The sequence below is a fragment of the Contarinia nasturtii genome, unplaced genomic scaffold, assembly GCF_009176525.2.
Source record: "Contarinia nasturtii isolate CC-2019 unplaced genomic scaffold, AAFC_CNas_1.1 Cnas_scaffold_810, whole genome shotgun sequence".
NCBI lineage: Eukaryota > Metazoa > Arthropoda > Insecta > Diptera > Cecidomyiidae > Contarinia > Contarinia nasturtii.
Window position 1 is genome coordinate 1261495 of NW_022198157.1, and position 15560 is coordinate 1277054.

General features: G+C 34.0%; 5 protein-coding genes across 5 annotated transcripts; 2 read left to right on the forward strand and 3 right to left on the reverse strand.

Annotated features, from left to right (window-relative positions):
• Positions 1-1578: 1578 nt before the first annotated feature.
• On the forward strand, positions 1579-4959 carry LOC116341856 (presequence protease, mitochondrial). Its single transcript, XM_031769175.1, has 2 exons — positions 1579-1726; positions 1807-4959. Exons 1-2 carry the CDS (start codon positions 1692-1694, stop codon positions 4880-4882), a joined length of 3111 nt encoding a protein of 1036 aa, XP_031625035.1. The 5' UTR covers positions 1579-1691; the 3' UTR covers positions 4883-4959.
• Positions 4960-5071: 112 nt separating this feature from the next.
• LOC116341858 (serine/arginine-rich splicing factor 4) lies at positions 5072-6826 on the reverse strand. The gene is made up of 2 exons (XM_031769177.1): positions 6693-6826; positions 5072-6303 (listed from the first exon to the last, which is right to left on the reverse strand). Exon 2 carries the CDS (start codon positions 6242-6244, stop codon positions 5171-5173), a length of 1074 nt encoding a protein of 357 aa, XP_031625037.1. The 5' UTR covers positions 6245-6303; positions 6693-6826; the 3' UTR covers positions 5072-5170.
• A 54-nt stretch (positions 6827-6880) lies between these two features.
• LOC116341857 (aladin) lies at positions 6881-9153 on the forward strand. Its single transcript, XM_031769176.1, has 6 exons — positions 6881-7285; positions 7352-7683; positions 7756-7897; positions 8073-8200; positions 8265-8638; positions 8703-9153. Exons 1-6 carry the CDS (start codon positions 7208-7210, stop codon positions 9035-9037), a joined length of 1389 nt encoding a protein of 462 aa, XP_031625036.1. The 5' UTR covers positions 6881-7207; the 3' UTR covers positions 9038-9153.
• A 164-nt stretch (positions 9154-9317) lies between these two features.
• LOC116341859 (aldo-keto reductase family 1 member B7-like) lies at positions 9318-10901 on the reverse strand. Its single transcript, XM_031769179.1, has 5 exons — positions 10772-10901; positions 10613-10705; positions 10385-10552; positions 9860-10298; positions 9318-9769 (listed from the first exon to the last, which is right to left on the reverse strand). Exons 1-5 carry the CDS (start codon positions 10835-10837, stop codon positions 9465-9467), a joined length of 1071 nt encoding a protein of 356 aa, XP_031625039.1. The 5' UTR covers positions 10838-10901; the 3' UTR covers positions 9318-9464.
• Positions 10902-11639: 738 nt separating this feature from the next.
• Positions 11640-12966, reverse strand: LOC116342200. The gene is made up of 3 exons (XM_031769718.1): positions 12811-12966; positions 11947-12516; positions 11640-11825 (listed from the first exon to the last, which is right to left on the reverse strand). Exons 1-3 carry the CDS (start codon positions 12964-12966, stop codon positions 11640-11642), a joined length of 912 nt encoding a protein of 303 aa, XP_031625578.1.
• Positions 12967-15560: the final 2594 nt, after the last annotated feature.

The following is a 15560-nucleotide window of genomic DNA, read 5'->3' on the forward strand; positions in this document are numbered from 1 at the left end:
AATTCATCAAACCAAACAATATGTATTCTAATATAACTTAGTTTTAATGTTAATTTAGATGTATTTTTCTATGATAGCGTCTCTTTTAAAATAAACATGATAAACACTTAAAAAATAAATCCAAATTTTAATTATTACAGTATTATATTTAGCTATGATCATACATGGACACTGTCGAAATTTAAGGGGGAATAAAAAAACCCTAACAAATCGGAAAAATTATCTCAGACAAAAATTGAAGAGCAAAATAACTTTACTTTCTTGGAAAAAGGTCTTGGAAGGGCAAAGCTCGAACGATTTAAGGAGGAATTTCAAACCATTCTGCCCATGTATGTTTAGGATATCATTTTTGAGTGAAAATTACGGTTAGAATGGTCGTTTTATTTCTACACATTAAAGAAAAAATTAATCAGACAAGAACACCATCGAAGTAATGACTTTATGATGATGTTGTTTTGAAGGTACATTTTAGGTACAATTATTATCAGCCATAAAATTTTTAAAATTAACTTTGAGTTTTATTTTGGCTAGTTGACCGGCAAATTGAAGTGCCCCGAAATTTGAACCTCAAATATTCTCCAAACGAGTAAGGTACAATTAAAAATAAATCGCGGTACAATAAAGTACATTTTTGGTACAATTATTTAAACCTAGTCCCAAGTTTCGACTTTCACATGTGCGGACATTCGACTATACATCCAATTTTTCGGGAGAAAAAAAAACAAAAATATTAAAAAAACAACATAAAATGGCATGTATAAATATGTACGTAATTCAATTGTTGTCTGAATATTTTTAGATCTATACCCTCATGAAAATACAAATCTAAAAGTTCTACATTCAATTCAATATTTGTGGCTTTTAGGTTTTTATATTTAAATTTTAAAATAACAACTACCTGATATTTTCTTAGAATTACGTATTTATTACTCATTTGTTTTTTGGTTTACAGATAGTTTTTGCTAATTTGAACAATCGGGAATTTTTTTTTTCTTGATTGGGAAATTCCCGATTTTACACTTTACCATTTGTAAGAAAACTTATGAATCAACGAGTATACATAAATTATCGAACGCTTTTCCATCCAAAAAAAAAATGTTTAAAAAAATTAATGTAAGAACATTATCACAGACACGCCACCACAAAACATAATTAAGCATTATTAGTAAATATAAAACCATTGTTAATTGAATAATATACAAATAAAGAATTTAATATCAACTAACACAATACGCAGAGATTTCCATTTTTTAAATAAAACAATCAACAGATGAATCGAATAAATTCACGAAATGACCTATATCTTAAATCATTTCAAGCAAGCTGATGAGATTAAATCGTTTTCTTTCTTAACGAAATATCGAATTTCATCAAATTGAGTTTCCAACATTAAATTCCTTGTATGTCGTTAACCAACAAATAAAAATAACACCATAAATCTTCGATCCATTTTTGAAAATATGCATAATTTTCCAAACCGTACAAATGCAATCGTTCTCTTTGTATTTTGAAAGGTTTTCAATTGTATGTCACGCAAAAGAAATTCATCATCGACCACAACCATCGTCAAACGTCAAATCAATGCCGATATTGAAGAAAGGCCTGCATTAGTAAATAGACTGTGTTTTGTTGAAATTCCTTATCAATAACGATTTTCAAGTGCAAAAGTTCAGTTTGCAATTCACTTCAAAATGCAGCTTCTGTCCGTGTGCAGTAATTTCAATCGGTGAGTGACGACTTCAATTTCTCAATGATATTTTTCTGTTGAAAAAACTCAATAAATTACGTCATAACCTCCAATTTCAGTGTATTAGCAAGAGGCTGGAGCAAAAATGTACAAATTCGATCGTATTCCGTGGTAGCTGCTGGCAAAACCATTCCAACAACAACCACAAAGCAAAAAGAAAAATTGAAAATTGGCACCACATACCATGGATTCAATTGTGTTGAATCAAAATTCTATCCAGAATATAACATGACCGCATATTCATTGACCCACGAGAAATTGCGCACCAAATTCTTGCACGTCGATCGAAATGATAATAACAATTTATTCTCGATAAATTTCCGAACACCGATTTACGATTCGACTGGATTACCGCACATTTTAGAGCATTTAGCACTGTGCGGTTCAAAACGGTATCCGGTGCGTGATCCATTCTTTAAAATGATAAATCGCTCGTTGGCCACTTTTATGAATGCAATGACCGGACCAGATTATACTCTCTATCCATTTTCAACGACAAACGAAAAGGATTTCCGTAATCTACAGAAAATCTACTTGGACGCCGTCTTCAATCCGAATTTACGGTATATTGATTTTTTGCAAGAAGGATGGCGCTTGGAAAATAGTGATCTGAACGATATTAAATCGGATATCAACTTCAAGGGTGTTGTATTTAATGAAATGAAAGGTGCATTTGCAACGAATAATGCAATTATGGGCTATGCCATCATGAATAATTTATTGCCAAACACAACATATAGTCATATTTCCGGTGGTTGGCCGGTTGACATTCCGAAATTAACTTGGGAAAACTTGATCGAATTTCATCGGAAACATTACCACCCAAGTAACGCTCGTGTGTTCAGCTATGGTAATTTTGATGTGTTACCGTCATTGAAATACTTGAACGAAGAATATTTTGCTGGTTATGAACCATTGGATGCATCATTTAGTAAAGTCGCACCGCAAGAACGTTGGTCGGAGCCACAAGAAAAAGAGGTTACCTGCCGTTTTGATACAATCGGCGCACCCATTGAACGACAGTGCCAAATGGCAATTGGGTATGTGTTGGCCGACATCAAAGATTCCTATGAAATTCTATTGTTAAACGTATTGGGTGAGTTATTGGTGAAGGGACCCAATTCATCATTCTACAAAACATTGATTGAACCAAATGTAATTGCTGGCGCTTCATTTGGCGATTCAACGGGATTCGATGCACAACTTAAAAATACAACATTTGTAGTCGCGCTGCAGAATATTAACGCAAAAGATTTCGACTTGGTTGAAAAGGTGTTTGATCAAACCGTTGACGGGGTTATTCAAAACGGTTTTGATAAGGATCATGTACAAAGCATAATAAATTCCATTGAGCTGGGCATTAAACATCAAACTTCCAACTTTGGTTTGCATTTGCTATTCGGTTTGACTGCGTCGTGGAATCATGATAGTGACATTCTCAATGCATTGGATATTGGAAAGCATTTTGAGAATTTGAAACGTGATTTGGCCGACGATGGATTCCTGCAACGCAAAGTAAAAGAATATTTTAAAGACAATAAACATCGTTTGACCGTGAAAATGCGCCCAGATGAAACTTACGATGATAAATTGAAAAAATCGGAAGATGAATTGTTGACGGAAAAAGTTTCAAAACTCACCGAAGCGGATCGCGAGCAATTATTCCAAATAACAAATGAATTGGCCAAAGAACAAAAAGAGATACCAAGCAATACCCATTTGCTGCCATGTTTAACGATGAATGATGTATCAAAAGATGTTGAAGAATTGAATATTCAGCATGTCAAATTGAATAAGATTCCGACTCAGCTGACACTTGTCGATACCAATGGCATTGTTTATGCACGTGGCGTTTGTCATGCGGATCATTTGTCACACGAGGAAATTCTGTTGTTGCCATTGTTAACACAAGTCTTTGCAAAAATGGGCACCAAATCTTATGACTATCGTGAACTCGATAAAATGATCAATTTAAAAACATCGGGCATTTCATTCAATCTTAATTTTGTCGATAATATTTCGGATGTAAACAAATATGAAGTTGGTGTACAATTTGGATCATACTGTTTGCATGAAAACACCGGCGACATGTTAAATTTGATAAAAGAACTTTTGTTGAATTTCCAATTGATTGATGTGCAACGATTCACTGTGTTGCTCGAAGAATACATTGCATCATTAACAGCTGATATCGCACAAACTGGTCATATGTATGCAGTTCAAGGTGCCACCTCATTAATCACCGAAGCGCTGCAATTGAAAGCGCAGCTCAATGGAATTCGGCACATCGAATACATGAAAAAATTAAGCGCCGACAAAAAACCTGACGAAATTCTAGCCCAACTCCAACAAACAGCGCAGCGATTATTTAGCCAATGTACCATGAAATATGCATTGAATGTATCTGAATGGCATAAGGCGGATGTAATGAAAGAATTTAATCAATTTACCAACGACATCAAGACATGCATTGATCCGAATCGCATCAGAGCGCCAAAGGAAATCGAATCGAAACAACTACGCCGAAATGCGGATTCAATTACTGCATTGCATCACGTTGTTAATTTACCAGTAAACTATTGCTCAAAGGCCATTTTAACCGTTCCGTATACAAGTAACAAGTATGCATCGTTGCAAGTGCTATCGAGAATATTAACATCAAAATATTTATTGCCGGTGGTGCGTGAACAAAACGGTGCATATGGTGCTGGCGCCAAATTAGACATGAACGGAACATTCTGTTTCTATAGCTATCGTGATCCACGAAGCAATGAAACACTTGATGTCTTTGATAATGCTGTCAATTGGCTGCGTGAAAATTGGAAAACAATCGACGAACAAGCGATATTCGAGGCGAAATTATCGGTATTGCAGGGAATTGATAAGCCAATTGCGGCCGGTCACAAAGGTATGGCTGAATTTAATTATGGCATTACAACCGAAATATTCAGCCGACATCGCAATCGAATTATCAATACAAATAAGCAAAAATTGGAAAAAGTGTTTGAGTCACATTTAAATACCAATGAAAGTGAATTCAGTTGTTCGGGAAAATGTGTTTTGGGACCGGCCAATGAGAATTTACAAAAAGATGGAAACAAATGGGAAATAAATGATTTTTCGTCTAGCGAATAAATTTTATCAGTTTTTTTAAATTCAAATTTAGTTGTTATAATAAATAAATTGAGTTCCTAAAAGGAATAAGAATTTAATATTACTGTTTTTTTATTGAAATTTTGTACATTATTTATTATTTATTTTAATTCATTTACAATTAGACAGTGTAAAATTGTGGTAAAATAGTATAAGAAAAATGCCTCAAAATAAACAAATGCAATCGTTTATTACTGCAAAAAAAGGAACAAATCAAACCACTGTGAAATATTCATGCAGATAAGAAAAAAAAAATGCCACGCGCAAAATTCATTTGACAAGTGAACGTGTCATGTTGTCATCGCTGCATGTAACGGTTTTGTATCGTTTCACTTCTTTTAAATAGGCATTCCATGAATCGTTTGATGCGGCGGTTGCTTCATCCGTTTCTTCGACGACACGTTGCTTTTGTACGATGCCTGTTTTTAGAATTTTTGCGCCACGTCTTCGATTTATCGGTTGGAATCGATTAATTGAATTTGCTGTTGATGAGGTCGGTGCCGTTGGTTTGGTCGGTTGTGCAATACCACTTGTACTCTGTGATTGTGGTATTAATTGCGGCTGTTGTTGAAAGTGTTGCTGTTGCTGCATATTACCTTGAATAGTTTTAAACATTTCCAAAAATGAGCCGTCATTGGCAAAAATCGGATGTGAGGCTTGTGGTTTTTTCGGTGGGTATGATTTTCCTTCGGCTTCTAAATGCTTTTGTAAACGTTCGAGTGTTTCACGTTGAATACGTTGTTTTTCCTCCTCTAATACTGCATCCGGATCGTTGGGATCGTATGTTATGGTCTTTGGCTGTTCACTGTGTGCATTTTCATTGGTTTGGCTTGATATGGCTGATGATCCTGCTCGATCAATCATATTATTCGATGCAACCTCTTCGTGTTTTGTGTATGGTTTATCAATTGAATTTTTTGTATCAAATTTTTCATGTATATTGTATCTTGATTGTGAATGTTCGCGTGAATCACGAGATTTTGACTCCCGCAAATCCCTGTGGTCGTCTTTGTGGTCCCTCGAACGATGATGAGATCGATGATAATCATCTTGATGCCTTGAATTGCTGTATCCGGGCGATCGGCTTCGGCTACGATAATGCCTTGAACTGTGAACCGGTGAACGACTTCGACTATTGCGATGGTGTCTTGTATAACTTTTCGAACTGTACGACGGTGACCGACTTCTACTTCGATATTTATCACGTCGTGAACTACTTGACTTTGAATGATAATAGTCTCGGTCTCTTGAATCGTCCCGTCGATGACGATGTTCATATTTTTCGTATCTGTGTGATGAGTGTGACCTATCTTGGTCATCACCTCGCCGCGAACGATGTGACATCTTGAATCAATTCAATTTCCCAAAAAAAATTTAGGCGTTTACGTGGTTAATTCGTGGAACTGTAATAAGTAAACAAAAATCAATTTTTGAACAGAAAAAAGATGATACGATTGCTTTGACAGAACAAAATACATTAAAATCACTTTCAATCATCTATGATATTTAAGATTCATGCAAAAGGTAAATTTCAATGTAATTTCAGTAAGTAATTAGTAAATAATTCATGAGTATTTGATATTTTCAATGGTTGGCCGTGAGTGTGTTATTTTTTTTCTCACTCTCTCTTTCTCCATAAGTCAAAACAAGGCAATAACAATGGCGTCGAAATAACAAAGAATACATACTATCAATGAACTAAATGTTCTAGACTATTCGCAATACTGTTGATAGAATCACATTTAATGGGTTTTGTTCTTTGGTTAATTTCGATTTTTCGATTTTATCTTACCTCTTTTTTTGCAACTCCAATCAATCGGCGATGGTTGATACTAAAACTCAATAATTTCAATTGCAATTACGAAAAATGACAGCATTCTATTCAACACTTGGTTAACTAATGAACGACGTTCACATATTACTTTGACAGATTCACTGAATTTGTATGGAGCAGTTTTGACATTTTGTTTTCGTTGACAGTTCAACGAACATATGTACAACGTACAATACGCGCCATACATTAACAGCATACGATTTTGGTTGAGGCGTCACTGAAAAAATTGTCAATTTAATTCGATATATCTTTTTTCTCATTTTTTTTTTAATTTGTAAATTTTAAGTAAATTATTTGTTGAAGTTTCAACAAGAGTTTAATACCTAGAAACAGGCAGATTCTGAAGCAGTAATTCTTCTTTGTTACGCTGTTTGACGTTTCACCATTGACAACATTTGAAAGTGTGCTAACGACTTTTCGGTCAACACATCATTCGAGTTTACGGTGTAAATTAGTAATTTTTTAAATTGAAAATGGACCATTTTTCATGCACATTGCCACTCATCGAAGGAGAAATCATAAACAATGACTTTAACAGGTCCACAACAAAGGTTTGAAATTGCATTTATTTTCAATCAATGTCAATTTCTAACCAAACTGTTTTTTTTTACCTTTAGTTAGCGACTTATCCAGACATCTATATTCGTCGAGAAGGATTGATTGGTTCGACACATTCGATTCCATTTGGTTCGAGATATAATTTGGATCGTGCAATTTTGATAACACCACAAAATGAACCACTTCCAAAACGTTTGGCACGTATTTTCTTCGAAGAAGGACCCACTGAAGCATTACGTGAAGCTGAATTGCAAACACAAGACCAACCAATTAACTATCTTTTTCGCGGTCTAAACTTTGCACTTTGCAAACTCAAGCATTTGAATCAAATCTTTTGGCCGTATAGAAATAATGAAAATGTGAACAATTTAAGTGAATTCGTACAAACTAGGTGAGTCACCCACCATAAGAGGATAAAATAGAAAAAAGCAGACTTGAACCGATTTTTATCTTTTATTTGCAGAGACTGGCAAAATAGTCCGATTCGTTGCATTCGATGGCATCCAAATTATTTCAAATTGGCAGTCGCCTCGGTTGATGATAATATTAAGATTTACTCGTCGGACACGGTTACCATAACAACACTGAAACATGGCTATCAAAAGGTAACATACCATATCTGTTACATATTATCTAGTTGGCCCACTTCTATATGACTCAATGTCAAAAATTATGATTTAATCCACAATTTTATATGATGAAGTCCGCCAATTGTAGCAAAGATCAGCAGTGCTAACGTTTTGTTTAATATATATTTTTGTTGTTGTTTTTTTTTCTTAGTGCATCACAAGTCTCGCATGGCGTCCACTTTGTGCTGGTGAATTGGCAGTTGGTTGCAACAATGGTATTATAATTTGGAAGCTGGACACACCAGGACGGCATACATCTCAGTATTTGCATTTAACAAGGTGAGTTACCTTCTGTAAAAATCAATAAACATTGATAATACATGTATTTTCCCTTCAAATGTAGCATTAACCATCATCCAATTAGTTCGTTGGAATGGAACCGTAACGGATCTTTATTAGTTAGCGTCAGTTTAAGTGATCCGAATGCCATTATTTGGGATGTTGACACAAATCGAAATATTCCATTGAAACGAATTGGCATGCCGTGTGCCATAGCAAAGTGGTCGCCAGACAATCAACGTTTATTTACATCGACAGCGGGTAGTGTATTTCGGGTATGGCAAACCAGCAAGTGGACACCGGAACGTTGGACTATTCCAACTGGCGCTGCCATTCAATCCGCTGTATGGTCACCATGTTCAAATCATTTGCTCTTCATTACCACGACCGACACCATTCTCTACAGCCTTTGTTTCTTAGAAGAACAAATTTATAGAGGTAAAAAAACTTCCAAATATTTTTACATTTTTTGTTTATTTATATTTTTGCTTTTTTCAAATAGTCGCTGCTGCTGCAAAGCAATCGTTCCCAATTGCCGATTTCAAACCCGTTCAGTTCGGCCAACGTACAATTGGCGGCCTTCCAAAGAGCATTGTTTGGGATCAAACTGGAAGATTTGTTGCAGTCATGTTTAAGACAACATCATCGATTTCTGTCTTCTCAACATCGATTAATCGCAACGTTTTGAGTATATCACCCAATTTTAACATCAGCGGCGACGATGCCGATGAGTTTCCATCGTTTATTTGCTTTAAGGAAAAATATGAAAAACACGACGATGTTGTTCTCACCATAGGCTGGTCTACAGGACGGATTCAATACTTCCCTATTCGTTAAGTTAAAATTTCATTACTCTAGTAATATTGTCTTTTTATGCGTTCTATTTATGAATATGAGTTTCAATATGCAGGCTCAATAAAAAAAACTGAATCCTTGCTAACATTTATAATTTAGTTGATTGTCTTTTCCTTTTCGGATATCATTTGGCTCGATTGTTGATATGAGATACTGTTTATTTTGATGAATTCATATTTTTTAAATCAAATGATTCATTAGGAATGCGACCGAGATTTGCCCTGTAATTTTTAAATGTGAATTTTGAGAATAAACAAAGTAATTGAACACCAAATTTGTGTAGAAAGTTTTCAGCAGAGTTTATTGTCAATTTGCGTATTATTGTGAAATAAGCTTCAAACCCGCTGATTTTTTAAAAAGTTGCGAAATACACTCAATTTTCTCATTGGATTGTGTTTGTGATTTTTCTTTAAAATTCAATGTTAAACGGATAGTATTTGTTGTCTCCGTCTCGGTCCAATATAGTTGTAAAACGTGAATTACCATTGAGACTGTCCATAAATTCCATGTCTTCATCGTTCAAGTTAAAATCGAAAATATCAATATTTCCCCGAATTCGTTCTTTATTCGTTGATTTTGGGATGACAACGACACCATTCTGATATGAATACCGCAGTAAAATTTGTCCTGGATTTTTCTTATACTTAGCAGCCAATGCCTGAACTTGTGCATTTTTCAATGCAATTGGTCGATCTCCATTGGCATATGGTCTACCTAGCGGTGAGTAAAATTTTAGAATCGTTTGAAAGAGAGAGAGAGAGAGAGATAAAGAGAAAGAAAGAGAAAGAAAGAGAATATTAATACCTAACGGAGAATAACCAATGATCGTAACGTTTCTAGCTTTTGCAAATGCGATGAATTTTTTCTGATTAAAATTCGGATGACACTCAATTTCATTTACTACTGGTTTAATTTTAGCCGCCGTAATAACACGATCCAATTGCTGACTGTTGAAATTCGAAACGCCTAAACTACGTACTTTGCCCGTTTTAACAAGCTCTTCCATCGCTTTCCAAGTGCCCAAGTAATCAATATCTGTACACAACGATTTACCATTTGCATCTTGTGGAAATAAAATAATGTTATCAAAGTCTTGAGTTGTCATATTGGTTGCTTGGCTAATTCGCTGATAGGAAACTGGACTATGCATAAGATATAAATCAACATAGGTAATATTCAAATTATCCAAAGATTTTTGAAATGCTTTTGCAACACTATCCGGTTCGTGAAACGTGTTCCACAACTAAAATAAAGGAAATTATTGATCATTAGCGATTTCAAAGTAACTTCATGTCAATCAATGCTACATTATTATGTAATCTAATGTACCTTTGTTGTGACAAAAATATCTTCACGTTTAATTACACCTTCAGCGATTTTTGTTCGGATTGCATTTCCAACTTCCTTTTCATTCCCATACACATACGCAGTATCAATGTGACGATATCCAATGTCAATTGCATCTTTTATCGCCTGTTCACCTTCTGGCTGTTTTGCCTATACACAATCAATATGTTTAGCACAACAAAGCATCACAATTTAATTAAAGAATTTTACCCAGCTAGTGCCGAGACCCAATACAGGAATCGAATTTCCATCGGACAGACGAACTCTTGGTGCAAATAACGGCTTCTCAGCAGACGCTGCAAACTAAGTTATGGTTCAATATTTTTTTGTATACGTAAAAATATCATTCTCTTCTAAAAAGTTTCTTACATTAAACAGTGCGATTATGATAACAATCAATAACCAATGGCTGATATGAGCTTGTTGGTAAAACATGTCACTTTTCCAAATTGCGAAAGTACTTGGACTTTGTATATTTTAAATGTTGTTGCTACGGTAAGTAACAGCAAAAGACTAACTATTATGTTTAAGATAGAGTAAAATAGCCTCTCTGTTGAATAAATCTTTGAATATGTATGTGACGATCGATAAAGATATTAAACCAGTTTCCAACAGCTTTTGATGGTATGTAGGTGTGCAGGCCCGCTGCACCATACAACTAAAAGAAATGAAAACGAAATTCATTGGAGAGGGATAGATCATATCTATCAGCAGCGTTATAAGTAAAACTCGGAGAAAATATCATAATCGGTCGAAACGATTGTGACAAACTGCTTTCGGACATCAAAAAACACACTGAAGATTTATATTGTTTTAGTTTCAATCGTGAAAGATACCAATCAGTATAAAATGACTTTATGTGTATATTTTATTTCAAATAAAATCAAATATTATATAAATCTAAAAATTATGTAAATAATGACTATTGAACTTGGCTTATGAAAATGGATCATCAGTTAAGGCTTTCCTATTTATTAAGCAAAAATTAGTCGATTTTTTCCCTTACACTGACGCACTTTATTAATTCAAGAGTAAATATGACTTTTTATACGTACGACAATAAACAAAAATGAAATAAATACACTCTATGCATACCATGGTAGTATATGAAATATGTGGGTGTTTTGTGGGTTCCAGTTTTATTATACTCAATGGAATGAATGTTAAAAAAAAAACAAAGTAAATTTAAATATATCCCAATCGATACATGTCAGCCACGATATCCCTTATACTTTCATTAAATGCGTCGGATAATTTGGTGGCATGTTTCTCTGTTTTTTCGTTTTCTACCATTGTTTGGCCCATTTGTAGATAAATCAACCTCCATTGCCATGATAGGCAATAAGATTGAAGCATTTGCCAAGCCAAATTTTCCAAACTTTCGCAGCTGATCTTGTAATGCACTGTATGGAAAAAATTTTACCTTATCAAATGATTCGTCAAACTTTCATGGTATGCCTAAGTGTTATAGTTGTGACCTCGGAGCTCTCGCTTTGTACTAATGAAAATGTAGTAAACGATATCCAAAGCTAGTGACGCATAGCGTGACAATCGATAAGACATGTTTTCCGGGGTTGTTTTTTGTTGTTTAACTTGAACATCGCATTGTTTGACCAAATATCACCATGTATTATCACTGAATATGGTTCAGCCTCATTTCCGTCAACACAATTCAACAGAGTGTCAAACTGATTTTGTTCGTACAACTTAAGCAACGCTTCCAAAAGGTGAACGTCACTATCATCAGTGATGGCATTGACTATGGTCATGGCACCATTATTACAAAATAATTCCAAGTCTGGATTATAACCATTTTTGAAATGTTGCTCACGCAGTCCGTTGACAATGTGCCGAAATTTATCGGGTTGTTGATCTTTCAATGCAAGCGAAACTGCGTGGAATTCGCCAAGTGCTTTTATCACCAAAAGAACATGTTCAACAGTCAAATCGTCTTTGTTTATCATTTCGTAACCTTTTTCCGACACATCTTGAAGAAACAAACACTCGAATGGCGCGTCATCAAGTGATTTATAGCACTGAGTGTATTCGAAAAATCCATCGGTGCTAACGATTATGTTTCGTGACACTTGAAACTCACGGAAATACGGTAGAACCTTTGATCAATATTTTCAGTTTTAAGCAGATTCATTTGATGTAAAAATTGAATTTTACAAGCAATTACCTCATTATACACGTATATTTCCCGCTGAAAACACTTTTGTGCATGCACATTTTTTCTCTGCTCCTCATTTTCAGGCGCAATTTTTTGAAATAATTTCGAACATTGTTTTTCGTCTGCCGAACTGAAGAGGATTCGATAAACAACTCCTATGAAATTATCACCTTGCATTTTTTTTTGAAAAATAATTAAAGTTTAATTACCTTTAAATTAATTTAATTGCTTTTACCCGATAAAAATACATCATTTTTGGATTACGATTCCCATTTTTTGATCCAGGCTCAATGCGAACTCGAAAATTGTCGGTTCTCAACAAATCGCCCACAACCTCGAACAAAGCGTCCCGAATTACATCGTTCAGTACATCCATTAAGCCTCCGTACATTTTTTAAGCACTATTTATCATAGAATGATTTTTAGATAGGATAGATTCGTAAGATCTCCGCAAGATCCGGATCCAAGCGTGCCTACGTAGCCGCATGATACATACATTCGTTATTTCGTATTGCTATGGCATGCGAGTCAAAGTAGGCGAAATAAGAAGAATGAATTTGCGTGCGTATTATATATGTATGCATCATGCGGCAGCGCACGCACGCTTGGATCCGGATCTTGCGGAGATCTTACGAATCTATCCTATCCAAAAATCATTGTATGCTATTTATTACAACGTTTGTATGAAGAAAGCAGAAGTATTTTGGAAATTTACGCTTTTTGATAAGAAACTGTTTTCACACTCGAATCAATAAACTGAATGGACGCACTTTCTATCCAACAACGCACTTTATTCTACCGGTCACACTATAATTACTCTTTGACGTACTTGAACTTATTTTATCCATTTGAACTTCCAGTGTTCTTAAGCTTAAAAAATATATCGATTTTCTAAAAATATGTTCAAATTATATATCCAATTGGCATGTAAAATGTTTCATAACAAAAATGAAAAGTTTCTCTTTATTTTGGTTACTTAAAAAAGTATTCAAAATTGAGCAATTGTTTTTGGAGAAGAATACTTTATTTAATTCTTTAACTAAAACAATATGAATGTTTAATTATAAGTTCACGTTCCAGTGGTTTAAAAGAGAGATTGTCTTTGTCAATCATTGACTTTTTTGTAGATAAATTCCTGAAATAGAATGCAATGAAATAAATTATCAAAAATAACTCATCCGTTAAATGTTTGTCAAATTAAATGTACATTCATATCTGTGTACATTTATCAATGTACATTTAAATCTGACCTACCGTACGATATGGCCGGTTCACATAATTGCCGCAATACGGACATTTTCCACTATAAGCGAATTGTCCATGAGATGGATATGTAATTATAAAATAATCTCTTCCGTGCAAATGTTGAGGATTGTTGCATTTGTAATATGCTATTATTTCGTCCACTTTTTGAGGCATATTCTAAATTTTGACAAAATCGTTGCTCCAAATATATTGAAAATGAGATGAGTTGAAATTCAAAACAATATTTATATTTTATATTCGAATATTTATATTGTAATTTCAAGTCGATTTTAATAGTAAAAGCAAAAGAGCGAGAAAAAACAATTAAAATAATGATTCATCCAAGATAAAGGACAATTTGAAACTCTTGCATATTTATTAATCATGTTTATACCGTCGTTATCGTATATTTGAGATGGCACTTACTATTTTGATTATTGTAAGCAAGGCAATCGTATTATTTCATTTTGAGAATTGATTATGTTCGATATACACAATGTGTAATATTAAATATATTGTAATTATTCGCACTTAATAATTTGACATCCAACCAAATATTTATAAGTGGCGACTAGTCTGTAAACACACCAATTTTGTATGATTAAATGAAATTCAGGGCCACTGAAAATAAACGCTTGATTTACTAATGCACATGGAATGAAGAAAAAAAATGCAACAAATTTAGATGGCAGTTTGCCAATAGAATTATGCTTTATTTAATGCATAGAATGAATCAATTTTTGAATATTGGCTGGTTGGTTTCATTCCGCAAGTAATTTCAAAAGCAAAGTACACTTTTGCGTTTTATAGCCTCTGAAATGGAAATTTTTAAAAAGCATTAATAATGATTCATACGGAGATTTTCAGATGTTAAATATAAACAACCAAATTTTGCAAGATTTTCATGAACGATTTTGTGAAATATTGTCAAAAATGTTTTTTGTTTTGATCGCCAAAATTACCATAACTTACCTCGAAAGTTCGACTGGGATAACTGTAAACTCGACAGACTGGACACATCCTTAACAGGTCACTGGATATATTCACAGTGATACGGTAACTTCTGCTATGGGTCGGTGGATGGAACATACCCAAGCAATAGTAATATGCTTCAATATTGCGATCAGCCATATTTTTCCAATCGATTTCGCTTCGAAAAAAGATATGAGTACGCTTGTGTGTGGACGGTGCTCCAAGGAAATCAAATCAAAATGAAATGAACACAAAATCTATATCCATCCATTTTAAAACAGTTTCAATATCAAATCGAACAGACAAAACAAAACTGTTAATAAACATTTATTTGCGCTTTTTCGCTTGCGTTATCAATAAATATGTTTATTTAAGTCACAAAAAACTGTTACCTCTTCTGTTTATGTCAGACTTTGTATTCTGTCAAAAGTTTTTGTGTCTAAACAAACATAATGATAGAAATGCAAGTAATTCATTTTTTCAGATTCAAAACTACAGTCTGTAAAACTAATTTAAAAAAGAATAAAATGCATAGTATTTCTCCGGCACTGTGCCGATGGAATTGTGCTTTATTTACTTCATTACAAAGAAAACAATATTCAACTCCATTTCGTCGGGAAACCAATGTATAATATTAATATGATATCCTCTTCTGAAATAGAAAGGTTTAAAAGGCATACAAAACTATTCATATTGAGTTTTGATTGAATAAAATTAATCCTTTTGTGATCGGATTGAAAGAATCCAAACTTACAATATTTCAAAAAA

Coding starts and splice junctions, on each gene's coding strand:
- LOC116341858 (XM_031769177.1), bottom strand. CDS start 6,244: ATGTCACATCGTTCGCGGCGAGGTGATGACCAAGATAGGTCACACTCA.
- LOC116341857 (XM_031769176.1), top strand. CDS start 7,208: ATGGACCATTTTTCATGCACATTGCCACTCATCGAAGGAGAAATCATA. Junction 7,286..7,351: donor TTAACAGGTCCACAACAAAG/GTTTGAAATTGC, acceptor TTTTACCTTTAG/TTAGCGACTTATCCAGACAT. Junction 7,898..8,072: donor TGAAACATGGCTATCAAAAG/GTAACATACCAT, acceptor TTTTTTTCTTAG/TGCATCACAAGTCTCGCATG.
- LOC116342200 (XM_031769718.1), bottom strand. CDS start 12,966: ATGTACGGAGGCTTAATGGATGTACTGAACGATGTAATTCGGGACGCT. Junction 12,517..12,810: donor AAATGATGTATTTTTATCGG/GTAAAAGCAATT, acceptor TATTGATCAAAG/GTTCTACCGTATTTCCGTGA. Junction 11,826..11,946: donor CATGTCTTATCGATTGTCAC/GCTATGCGTCAC, acceptor TCATTTGATAAG/GTAAAATTTTTTCCATACAG.
- LOC116341856 (XM_031769175.1), top strand. CDS start 1,692: ATGCAGCTTCTGTCCGTGTGCAGTAATTTCAATCG. Junction 1,727..1,806: donor GTGTGCAGTAATTTCAATCG/GTGAGTGACGAC, acceptor CTCCAATTTCAG/TGTATTAGCAAGAGGCTGGA.
- LOC116341859 (XM_031769179.1), bottom strand. CDS start 10,837: ATGTTTTACCAACAAGCTCATATCAGCCATTGGTTATTGATTGTTATC. Junction 10,706..10,771: donor TCATAATCGCACTGTTTAAT/GTAAGAAACTTT, acceptor ACCATAACTTAG/TTTGCAGCGTCTGCTGAGAA. Junction 10,553..10,612: donor TGGGTCTCGGCACTAGCTGG/GTAAAATTCTTT, acceptor GATTGTGTATAG/GCAAAACAGCCAGAAGGTGA.